This window comes from Amblyomma americanum, chromosome 5 (assembly GCF_052857255.1).
Source record: "Amblyomma americanum isolate KBUSLIRL-KWMA chromosome 5, ASM5285725v1, whole genome shotgun sequence".
NCBI lineage: Eukaryota > Metazoa > Arthropoda > Arachnida > Ixodida > Ixodidae > Amblyomma > Amblyomma americanum.
In genome coordinates this window covers 166,586,067-166,598,963 of record NC_135501.1, presented here as the reverse complement: position 1 = coordinate 166,598,963, position 12,897 = coordinate 166,586,067, and the positions used below count along the sequence as shown (strand labels likewise).

General features: G+C 44.2%; 1 protein-coding gene across 3 annotated transcripts in view; it reads left to right on the top strand.

Annotated features, from left to right (window-relative positions):
• The first annotated feature begins 3,355 nt into the window (after positions 1–3,355).
• The window catches only part of LOC144132956 (HEAT repeat-containing protein 5B), a 55,333-nt gene continuing 45,791 nt past the window's right edge, over positions 3,356–12,897 (top strand). For all 3 annotated transcript variants that reach the window (XM_077665711.1, XM_077665709.1, XM_077665710.1), the window contains exons 1-7: positions 3,356–3,447; positions 6,820–6,956; positions 8,434–8,648; positions 9,831–9,939; positions 10,225–10,374; positions 11,257–11,428; positions 12,247–12,401. In XM_077665711.1, the coding sequence (XP_077521837.1) occupies positions 6,828–6,956; positions 8,434–8,648; positions 9,831–9,939; positions 10,225–10,374; positions 11,257–11,428; positions 12,247–12,401 (930 nt within the window). In that variant the 5' untranslated portion in view covers positions 3,356–3,447; positions 6,820–6,827. The remainder of the gene's footprint in view (positions 3,448–6,819; positions 6,957–8,433; positions 8,649–9,830; positions 9,940–10,224; positions 10,375–11,256; positions 11,429–12,246; positions 12,402–12,897) is intronic.

Sequence of the window (12,897 nt, the reverse complement as noted above, 5' to 3'; positions counted from 1 at the left end):
AAGTGACTTTTCTTTGCGGCATCACCAATGGTAGCTATAGGTCAAGCACCTGCAGCATGGTTTGCATTTTCATGCGCTGTGAATTTGCAGTATCGGATGTAACACATACCTTATAATGCCCGCAACTGATGAGCCACTATGCTTTACCGGCACTGTTTCACATTGATACTTTTTAGCTGCCACGGTGTCTCAGTGGTTATGGCGCTCGGCTACTGACCCGAGAGATGTGAGTTTGATCCCGGCTACAGCGATCGAATTTCGATAGATGCAAAATTCTAGAGGCCCGGGTACTGTGCGATGTAAGTGCACGTTAAAGAACCGCAGGTGGTCGACATTTCCGGAGCCCTTCACTACGGCGTCTCTCATAGCCTGAGCCACTTTGGGACGTTAAACCCGATAAATTAAAACAAACCAAACATTGCAACTTTATCCATGCCCCATTCTAAGTCAATGCTCTGCAGAGCAAACAAGCCATTGGATTTAAAGCACCAAACGCCAATGCACAGCAAAACATCACAAAAATGGCAGTAGCTTAAACTAGAACAGCTAGCACCAGCAATGACCTCACTGTGGCCGCCCATAAAAATGCTCAACCCTTCAAATTAAAAACAAAAATCAAGGAAAAGCTATTGGGTGCTAAGTAGAAATATATGCGCTGGGAACATAAATGACTGTATTTATTGATGAGCTAGTTATCTTTAATCACAATTGGTATTTCAGAGTTCAAATATTCAAGTGCTTTCAAGGACCCTGTAAAAAGGATTTTCAAATTCAAGGATTTTCGACGATTTCAAGAACCTGCACGCACTGAGTAATTTGTAGCACAGCATACTGCCAGCTCCAGTGTTCATTATACCACACAGTGGAAAAAAAAATCCCACAATTGCTTGGGGAAAAACTGCAGAAAGGTTAATTTTTTTTTTTCAAGCCAATTCACATTCATTCACAAATATAGTATAACTGTTTGTTCAGGAATTTATACAGTGCCTAGAAGATTGGTATAATTCAAGTTATCCATTTACAGCACCTGTTTTCATATCAGATTGCATCAACTAAGCAAACAGTTCCACACCAGCTCTTGACAACCGTCAGGGAAGCTATTTTCCAAAAGTATCCTCACGTTAAAACAAACAAGATGATGGCTTCACTTGAAGTGGGCTCAGAGCCCATGTTCATATGCACAGAATAGGGCATTTAAAACATCACAAAGTTTTGAAATTGAAGGAAATTTATGACAACTCACTATCAGCCAGTTCGCACAACATTCTCATCCATAAAATTTGAATGCACAAGGAGCTATAACCTTCACTCGACAGCAGGTGGAGATTTGAAAGATCTGCCTCCATGCAGAAAGCGCTACCGCTGGTCCTATTCATTAGTTACAAGAGAAAAGTGTCATGCCAATGTAAAGCACGCATAGCGTAGAGAAGTGTGTAGCGAAAATCCGAGATGGGTTCGCATGTAGGTTGAAACGAAAATAAAAACTTTTGACAGAAGAGATGAGGAATGGATGAAGGAGGGAGTGAATGAAGAGAGAAGGAGCTGTAGTGGAGGGCTACAGATAAATTTCAACCATCTGGGGTTCTTTAAGACTTTCACCAGCACTGACATCGCACAGTACAGCCGTCCTGATTTTTAATAATATAGCGCGAGCGTCGACCAAACTGCTGATCAGCGCCTTATAATATATGGATATAAGCGTGCAACACGGAGAGAGTTCGCGCACGCGCACGAAGGGGTAGCGCCGTCTGCTGCGCTGTTCCGGTCATGAGGACACATGCCCTGCCACAATATCTGCTCGCAAAGTACAGGCGGCAGTACAGCACTTAATTGTGCACGACTCAGATGAGACACTGAGATGAGCTTTCCCTCTTTTTTTAATGCTTTTTTTATACTGTCTAGACCCTGAAAGACTGATTAAAGAGCTGGTTGGTGCCCCTTTTGTCATGTTCCCACATCGCAGAGGGCTGCTCAAAACAGAAGGTTTGCATTCTAGGCAATGGTTTCCGCGTGCTGCTGTATTTCCTTCCTTTTACTTTTTCTTATCTTAACTCTGCTTCACCAGCGTGGCCTCCCGTAATAGAAAAAAAAGGGGGGAAAAGCACGTTTCAGTGTCACATCTTTCAGTGTCACACGTGCTCTACAGCCCGTCGGATTTTTGCGAACAGATATTGTGGCAGGGCGTGTGTCCTCGTGATCGGAACAGCGTAGCAGACGACGCTCTCCCTTAGTGCGCGTGTGCCAGCTCTCGCCGTGTTGCACGCTTATCGCCGTTATAAGGCACTGATGAGCAGTTTGGTCGACGCTCCCGCTATATTATTAGAAATCAGGACGGCTGTATATGTACGGGTGCCCTTTGTGTTTCACCTCCATCGAAACGCGGAAAGACAGCTAGAGCGACGTCCCGTTCTTAACAGAAAACAACAGACGAAACTAAATACATTACTAGCCTATGACAAATACATCGTACATGAAAAGACACGCAGCACAAAGGAAATAAGTTCACTGCGGACCGTATGGTTAGGGTCCCTAGAAATACAAATACAAAGTATTTCTAGGGACCCTAATATGGTCCTGCGACTGAGCGGCGGAACAGACTGAGTTCATTGGGGAGCTCGAGCTTAGCCGAGCAGACCGTTTGGCTGGCAACGTGCGCCGGTCTACCACACCATGACACTACAACGAGACGACATGCGGTCAGGACTGCGGCTCCTCGGACCCGAAGTCTGACGTCAACCTTAGCGGCCGCACACACTTTCCTTGCTCCTCCAACACTTCCTCCTCGGAGAACATATTCTTGAAGACCAGTTGGGCGCATAGTTTTGCCCGACTGTTAGCGCAGAATGGCAAGGACTACAGAAACGAAGAATGCACAGCGCTTTGTCCCGTCTCATTGTTCGTTTTTGTAGCCGTTATCAAACAGTCCAGCGAAACTACTCCCTCGCCCGTTTTCATCACTGCGCCTGTAGCGCCTTTAGTGTAGCGCCTGTAGGGGCTCGGCGTATCGTAAGTTTTTCCATTCTTTGCGGGCACCAGTGGAAACAGCGCTTGAAAACGGTCGCAGCACAGCTCGTAAAGCACAAAACATCCACCATGCACCCACCCGATGCCGACACGGCCACTCCATTCCACGGTGGTTCGTGTGCGCTCAAATTTTGCGCCACGTTATGACAATTGAAGATTACCTTTTCGCATGTTAAATATGGTAAAGTTTAAAATATTAAGGCACTAAAATTTCGAATGAAATTAATTTATGAGCGAAATTTTGTAAATTGTTACATTTGATACCTCTGAACAAAACACTAGCGCCAATAATGTTGCTCTGAAGTTTTGCAGTGCAGGATGCCGTGCACCATCCTAAACGAAGATGGGCATCTTTAGTTGCTAGCTTGCGACGTCCCGTTGGATTATTTACTGGAACTTTAATTTTACTGCTACGCTTAAAAGGTATGTATTATTGAATCTGACAAGAATCCCGCGATCTGTAAATCACTTTTTTGTGCCTAGAAAGAATCAAGGGCTTTTAATGTGCCAAGACAGAACTCGCAGTCGTTGACAGCTTGTTCCACATCATAGATGATAGTCGTCTGCTGAATGAAGAATTTTGATAGACTATTGAGTGTTTAAAACGACCAGCTGACTTGAGTTAACTGGAGCTCTGCTGTCGTTGTTAGACTGGCTGCTTCGTGTTTGTGAGGACTTCCTTTCGAAGTCTGCTGTTTTGTGGAATCCCTTAGAAAAGAAAGAAAATGGTTGCAAGCTTGATCCCCCTCCTGGGATGCGAAGACGCCCACTGAATTCCAGCGCGGATGTGGAGAAGGCGTCGTTGGTACCGCGAAGTAGCGTACGTTTAACGTCGTAGTCGTCATAAAGCGCAAAAAATTAAGCTCGCTCGTATAAGTACCGCAAACGGTTTTTTCGTTGACCGGCCGAGCCATGGGCGAACGACATATTTGCCTGCTGCCACTGCTGTGCGATCGGCTGCTGCCGAAAGTGAAGGCAATGCTCATCCACATTTGTATTTGGTGCTGGTGATCCGGCTCGTGAACTGTTATCTGATTTGGCCTCAGCCCCATGCAGAGGATGTTGCCGCAGGAGTTCTATAAAGGCGCCTGACAGCTGGTTCAGTGGAAAAGCGAGGAACGTGTGAGCACGGCGCACACACAGGAACTGTCGTTGAAGATCACTTCCCAGGCAGCTCTCCTGTTCTGCGTCAGCGTTTTTTCAGTCATCTTTCGTGGAAGCTGGGAGGTTTTCTTTTTTATGATTTGCCCGCGGGCGCTGGTCGGTATGCATTTCTTGAGCTATAGTTAGTTTATTCCCTTATCGACAGCATTGTGTTGATATTTTGTCGGACCACTTGGGGTTCGTGATGTTTTATTTTGTCCGTATCTTTTCAATTTATTCCTCTTTTTTTCCATTGGACTCGTCGACAATGTTTCGTGGGATGGTCTGTTTTGTTTTATGGTACCTGTTTGTATTGTAACCGAACGTCACTTGATATGTTTGAAGACGTTTAGCTTTTTTTTTTCATGAAAGAAACCACAGAGATGTCAGCAGCACCTTTGAAAACTGGTTACCTGATAATTCAAGTCTAAATGCTGGGTGGTGCCAATAAGATTGGGCATCCAGTTAATATGCGTGTGATAACAACTTTAATTTTCCCGCCAATGTTGGCATGGTGAAACCCTTGATCAGTCATTAATTAGTTTCATTAACTCATCAGCAACGCTTTTAGCTGTCGTTCTTACCACCATGATATGTAGTGACGGACTTGATGCAGCCCTATTCCGCTCTCTCCTCAGGAGGCTTTTCAAGTGTCTTCAACAAACTCACAACTGCATGCATTATGGTATGCCTCTAAGAACAAGCCAGAAAAATAAAACCCAAGTATGCCAGGAGAAAATGCGCAACTAGGTACCTTCGAACTGTTGTGAGTGCCGGTGCATATGCAATCCATGTTATTACCGATTCAAAAATTTATAAGCTCTTCAGACAGTAATATTGAAGGTTAACACTGATGCACTTCCTTCTTCTTCCTGTAACCGTGCAAAATGCTTGCCAGGTGTTGTAAGTTACCTTGTTCATTAATTTAAATAAGACACAAGTGTGCACAAACGGGGCATGCACGTGTATTTCTTAGAGCACTGCTTAGAATGGGAAGAATGCTTGAAACAGTTATGTCGAGGGTTTAATGGCATTGTTATCAGAGCATGCCTGCATCTTGTCTTATTGACAAGTGAGCAAAAGTATGCTCAGCGGCAATGTCGTAATTACCATTGAACTACTGAAAGAAAACCCGCCTTGATGGCTCAGTGGCTTTGGCTTTCTGCTTCTGATCCCAGGGTCACTGGGTTGATCTAGGCTGCAGTGGCCGAATTTCCATGAGATCAAACACAAAACTCCCACGTGCTGTGCGATAGCAGCTCATGTTAAAGAACCACAGGTGGTGTAAATAAATTCGGGGTGCCTCCATTGTGGCATTCCTAATAGCTCATGTGTCACCTCGGGACATCAAACACTGCATACCTATGCCAATATGAACTGATACAAAAACTTTGGGCAGCAAAAATGATATTGCTGATGCACTGCAATTAATTTACTGGGTTTAAAAGCTCAGTGACTAAAGTACAGCTGCATGAATTATAGATAAGCCTGATTACCTTATTCTGTTTTCGTATTAGTGTGTTTAAAATCGGTTAAGATGAACGGATTCAATAAAATGATGGCATATTGTAACATTGAATGAATAAAGGAGTTGTAAGCTCAGTGATATACGCTGGATGTAGAGAACGCACATTATTCAACGATGCCTGTTAAACTGCATGCTGTGCTGCCAATGCCGTCCAAGTGTTGAAGGCCCAGTTGCCTCCTCGCAGCTCAGATTGCACCTATGCAGATGGGCCTGTGTGGAGCAGAGCACAGGCTACACTTCATGATTCACGCCTAGAGCTGTGCTTCTTAATGACTTTTGTGAGGCACCAGTGTGGAGCGGCTCACATAAACAGCTCTCGCTGCAGAAGAACTTATGAGGAGAATTTCTTTTCTTCCTTCCTTCTCTTATTAGGCATCTTTACGATACACATTTGGGACTTATTTTGTCATTCTTGACTTTGCCACATGATGTTGTACCACACACTCTACCAATTCCATGAGCTTTTCTGAACATGTGTTGTTGCAATAGACATTTGTTCGGAGCCAATGTATGACTGATGGATTTTATAGCGAAGACTTATAGCTTTGGTTTAGCCATGTAGCACTGCATTCTACCATAGTGTCTACTGCGTCAGCCTTAAAACTTGAAAAAAACTGGTCACAAAAGACAAGGGACAAGAGAAGAAGTGTTCACGCCACAACGACTGTTCGTTGTGGCGTGAACACTCCTTCTCTTGTCCCTTGCCTTTTGTGACTGGTTTTTTTCAAGTTACTATGAACCAACTGGCCCGCATTTCAACCCTTTTGCAGCATTTTAAAACATTTAATTATTACTTATTTTAATCCAATGTACTAATTATGTTAATTTGGATCTAATTAAATTAAATAGCAACTACCTACCAACTGTGACAGGTGGCAGCCATCTTCCATGGCTTGCAGGTGGCAAAGTAGAGACAGGGAAATCCCCCTTCTACATTTAGGAGAGAGGAGGGAGAAGGATCTACAAATCTTTTCAGCGTTTGGGAGAGGTTTGGGGGGGGGGGGGGCAGTGGTATTGTACAATGAATTTCTTGAGCTTCCTTCATCGGAGAAAATTTTTGTTATTTTCATGCTGCTCGTTTATATATATTTTATGACAGCTACAATGATCATTCTTCCCTGCAGAGCTCAAGATGATGGAACTGTCACATAGCCTCACCCTCAATGAAGAGGTCCTGGCACAACTCCCCGAGGTCAAGCGGCCAGTGTTCGTCTTTGAGTGGCTACGCTTTCTGGATAAAGTCCTTGTCGCTGCACAAAAGGTGGGCATTGGAGCTCTCGGCTTGTTTATGTCAAACATCAAAAATCTAGTCCAGAGTCAGTTTCAGTGTCTAGACACAGGGAGTCACAATATTGGAGTGGGTTGAACTCACTTCAACATCTTCTTTTTACCACTCTGATTCATACCCGTGATGTTAGAGGTGATATGGAGTGCTACGAGTTTAAATTGCTTCATTTCCATGTTTAGTTTTTATTTTCATCTTTTTCGTGCGATAAAAGAGCAATAATGTTTGTGGAACTTAGGTTATTTTAAAGGAGAATAGACAACTAACGTGTGGGTTTGTTTAAGCTTTGTTCTTTGTAATGATGCATGAGGCATTATTAGAGATGGATTATCGCTTGGCATTCTCCTATGAGCGCTAAATAATTTATAATCGAATTTCTTCCTCGTGCTGTTTCGGTTTCAACAGCTGAACGATGACTGTGACGTCAAAGTGTGCTTACAGGTCATGTGAGACATGAAAAAACTGCAAAATAATTGCTGCTTCTACATTGTTTTCATTCTGACTCTTGAGGTAGGCTGACTTTAATATTGTAGCGAATTAAAACGACGAAGCAGCCTATCCTTTGTCTGTTGAAATCGCTACCGAAACAGTGTGACTGAAAAATTGGATTATAAATTATTTAGCGGTCATAGGCAAATACCGCGTGGTGGTTCATACATAGTAGTGTCTTCCGCATCGTTGTAGAGAAAAAACCAAAATTAGGTGTCTGTACTCCTTTAATATTTGCACATGTAATCCTCAGCTTTTTTTTATGCAATAAAGAAACCTCTGATCTCATCACAGTTTAATTTTTGAACCTGTCTGTGGTGGTCCATCAATTTAACACAGACTGAGGACATGTTGCTGCGCATTTTGTGTCCTTGATTCCCTGCTAATGGAAACTGCATTTCTTTTGGTGGATTAATTGCTCATTACCGTCTACCCTCAATAGTGGCTCAGTATCTTCAGCATCTGTCTGCTGAGCACATGGTCAAGCGATGAAGTCCTGCCCATGGCAGCCACATTTTGATGGAGGTTAAATGCAAAAAAAATTGCCTGTTTATTGTGCAGTGTTATTGCACGATAAAAGTCTGCAGGCGTTCATAACTAGTCTGGAGCTCTCCACTATGGCATCCCTCATAGCTCATGTGCATCTTTGGGATGTTAAACCCCACATACCTGCTCATTACCATCTATCCAATGGCCGTATGGCTACAAGGGAAACCTATACAGCTTCACAGAATCTTCACCTTGAGGGATTCCAGTAGACACAATCCTGTAAACATAATCCTGTAAACACAAGCCTGTAAACACAGTCCTGTAAACACAGTCCTGTAAACACAGTCGCGTAAACACAGTCCCGTAAACACAGTCCTGTAAACACATCCTGTACTTACATCCTGTAAATACTCCACCTCATGAATACTCATAACACATTTGAATGACGTTTGCTCACATTCCTTTTGGTGGCCAGTCGGACATCAAGCAATGCCAAAAGCAGCTGGTGGATCAGCTGGTGCGGCAGATGCGCGAGGGCTCCCCAGGGCCCCCGACACGCCGCATGCTGGGCCGGTGCCTTGCTACCCTGTTCAGCGTTGGGGACACCTTCTTGCTATTTGATGCTGTCAACCAGTGCAACGACATCTTGCGCAATCGGGACGATTCGCCTAGCTACCTGCCCGCTCGTCTGTGAGTGTGCAATTTTGGTTCTCCTTTTTCATAGGCTTTGCCCAGTTCCTGGGGTCCTGGCTCCACAAATAGACCGATCCAGCCAAACTCACCGCATGTCCGCACTGTTTGTGCAGCAGTCATGATACCTGTAGCTCTCACCTGCTTGCTGATATCTTTTTAGGCTTGAGGCAATGCTGAGATACATGTATGCTTACTCTAGCCATGTGGTGGTTTATAGCAATGGGTTTCGTCTAATGGTGTTCAGCCAGGTGTATCTTGTTTTGAAAGTTTCAATTATGTTGCTCTGTAAGAAATGAATTGTGTTGATTTTAAGTGCGTTGCTTTTGCAGGGGTGAAACAAGAGGTCAAGCCCTCACACACAATTTCTGTAGTTGAAGTTAAATATTTTTTCAAGGAGGACTTTATAATTTCAAATTTGCAAATGCAAAGCAGTGGCAATTGATGCGAAACTCTTTCCTACTGTTCCGTAGCTGCTGTGTCAGGCGTTTCTTCCATTTTGATAGCTGAATGTGAAAGGGAAAGAGTTATCAGCTTCACTGGTTTCTTGATGTCATTTGCAGACGGAATGCCGCATCGAGCTGAAAATTTGGAAGTAAATGGCTCAGAACACAAGTACGCTAGGAAAGTTCTACCAAATGAATTGTGCAGGAATATGACTACTTTTTAGTTTCCATTATGAACTTACTTGCTTTCTGCAGTCACTAAAGAGATCATTTATTGATTATAGTTAATTAGGTGCCTCACGGTGACAATTATTGTCTCACTTTGTGTCCCCCTGGCCGCATAACTTATGTGCAGGGTGAATTTCATGCACCTTTCAGTGCCCAATTTTAAAGCTTAATTTTGATCATCCTATATATAAGTGCAATGCATTCATTGGCACTTGTTGTCAGCCAGAAGTGGTTCACGAGCTAGTATTTTAGTGCCTTTTCTTTTTCACTTGTTTTGTAACCACTGCATCATACTGATGGTGCAAGGTAAGGGAATGCGGGAGAGCTCCAAATGATTATGCTCGTGCAAAACCAGCCTTAGTCAAAGCCATTTTACTTGTGTACCACGCCTTTTTGGACGTGCTTGCAGAGCTGGTAGGGACTTTCAGTATGCTGCAGATTCTGTCCCTACTCACAAGCTCACCTTGTTAGTGGGTAATACTGTGTGTTGTTGCTCTTCTCTATTCAGGGCAGCCATCACAAGTACCGGTGCTATGTATGAAAAATTGGGCCGAATGATGGGCCGTAGCTATGAGGACACGGTCCACATTCTCCTCAAGTCACTGAGGAATGCTGAGGTGAGCTGGCATGTTCTTTTTTTTGTTACGTTGTTATCAAACTGAAGAATTAATACAGAACCGTAATCTGGGTAGGTAAGTTGTAGAGATATGCGTGTGCTTGGATAGGCGTTCACTGTTGCCTATGGCACTTGTTTTTTCTTATTAACTTGTTAACCAGTCTCCGTGGCTCTAAAAAGATGCTGATCTTTTAACACTGTCAGTGATCCTACCGTAAACAAAAAAAAGAGGAACTGGAAAGAGTGGATGTTTAGCAGTGCATGCCAAATGCCTTTCGTCATGCAGTCTCAGTCCCGGTGCGAGACCATGTCTACCATGGAAAAGGTGGTGGCTGGAATGGGGGCAGCGGCAAGCCCCATTCACAAGGACATCTTCAAGGCAGTGCGCCACTGCATGACCGACCGGGTGCTGGCTGTACGCTGCGCTGCTGCCAAGGTACGAGGCACTTGCCACTGCTTTCGATATGCCTGCATATCTTTGCTTTGACCTTTTTTTTCTGCATTGCTTCGTGTCTTAGCCTCTGATGCTCCAAATGCAGTTTGCAACACATGTCACCAGTGCTCAAAATAAAGCTCTGTTCCCCTTCCTTTCTGCCCTCCTTTTCTTTTTTTCTAACTAGGGGTGTGCGAATATTCGAAATTTCGAATGCGAATCCAATATGTTTGATATTCGGTTCATATTCATATTCAAGTAATCAGTATTCGAGAATTTACGAAGTTTCGAAAAATTCCAAATGTTCCTCAGCAATTGTATACCACACTTACTTTCATAAACTATACCTTAGCAAAACCACAAAATCTAGTTAAAATATTCAAAAGTCGAGTTTAAAATGCCAGGAAACCAGCACATAAGCATCTTCTTTGCTTTCTTCTTCGTAAATTATCGCATGGACAGTCACATTCAGATGCTGCTAGGCTTGGCCTCATGCGAAATTCCGCAAGTGGGTTTTCCCACATATTACACCTGATGAGAGCAAGATGGCCGACCACCCGCTTTGACCAATCACAATGAAAAAGTGCAGTTTCTTTCTCTGATCCTTCCAGTTTTTTGCTTACTTAGCGCCCTCATCTGTATCATTTGTCCTGTCGCCTTTGTAACTTTCCTAGAATGAGCTCCACCATCTCGTTTTGGTCAACTATGACATGTGAGAAAGCCCACTTGCAAAATTTTGCAAGAGGTGCCCAAAGGGGCGAGTTGATAGCAGGGCAAGCGATCGTTTAAAAATCTCTCCTCTTGCATGGTGCATTGTAACCCGCACACCTGTTAAGTGCGTATAATGACAGGCATTGTGATTCTTGAAAAACAATGAAACTGCAGTGCCTGCTGGAGATGGTGTGGCATGCCCCCTTCCTGTACACGAGTGACTTGGAGACGGTGGCCTCGATCTGTTTCCGGGCCTTTGAAGGCTCCAACTACGAGGTTCGCTGCACTGTGGCCCGGCTCCTGGGAACTGTGGTGGCCATCACGCAACAGGCTTCACAGGCACAGGGTGGGTTGAGGCATCGTTCTAGCTCACTGAAGCATTGTTATTCTCAAAATTAGTACCACTGCATCGGAACAGTGTGTTCGAGGTCCCTTGTGACTTATGCAGTTTCCACACGTCCATACCTTTTATAGGGAAGCTGAAATGGTTTTTTGAGAATTCAGGGTTATTCAAGAATTCGAATCTATGAAGCTTCAAGGTAAAGAGCTCAAAGCATTTTTGCACTAGCATTTAAAATGGTGACGTAATCTTAGATTAAAACAATGGGTTTGTTCAGGCTTTTCCTCAGTGCTTTGGAGAAGTGCGGGGAAACTCGTAGTGACGTCATTGTCGCCGAAATTCCAGATGACCGCTGCCTGCATGTGGCTGTGCGTCATCCGATGCCGCCAAACAATTCTTCGTGAGCTTCACCTTTGATGGCATTCGTTTTCTGGCATAAAGCAACCGTTTCTTCGCTGGAAATGTAGCACCATCGTACGTGACGTCATTATTGAGGCCTCTGCCCGTCGCTGTGCACTGCAGAGAAGCCAGAATGTCGATGCCGCTTTATTTGGCGATTACGCCACCATTTCAAATGCTAGCACAAAACGATTTTTCTGGCTTCACCTGCATGCTTCACACATTCAGCCCTTTTAAGCTCATCGAATTCTAAATCTTCTTCAGGTGCTCCTTAAGCACAAAGCATTTACAGGGCCAACCTTAGTTCCTTCCTGATGATTGACACAATACAGTGTTATTCAAAGACTGGCTCAATATTGTGGATTGGGCATTGTAGCTCTGGGGACATTGACTCCATATCAGCGTGCGTGGGAAATGTTTTTCAGTGGGCAAGAACAGACTGGCCAGCCTGGATGAAGTGTTGGGCCTGCTCGCTTCCGGTTTTCTCCGTGGAGGCATCGGCTTCCTCAAAGGCAGTGCCGGGGAGATGATAAAGGGTGGTTCATCCGTCAGCCGCGAGATACGAGTTGGCGTCACTCATGTGAGTGCTTCTTATCCTGTTTTTTTATTATTTATTATTACACCTTATTTTTTCATGCTTAGTGGTGCAGAGGGGAGCATGCCGACTTCTCGCTTTCTAGTGTAGTCCTAAGGTATACCAAATCCTGCCTCTCAGGTTTACCCATAAACTGAGGATTACTGCCATTCTCACACAGTACAGGGGAAAGAAGGCTGATGGAGTGTGCACACAATGGGACGCATGAGTTTCAGCATCAGGTTTTGAGCAGGTCATACTGTGCAGGGGGTTTAATGGATCCTGTAACAGTTGATTAACGACAGTTAATGATTAATTGATAGCTAATGACTCCTATGATCGATTAATAGGACCAATCCATCACATGACCCATTGCTCACATGGGTGACATGACGATTGGGTCGTGTGACTTTGTGTGTGAACACCCATTTCATGTGGACCATGAGGACCTGGGGGGGATTCTGGCTGTAACAGTTGACGCCGTAAACAAGTCTCCATTCAA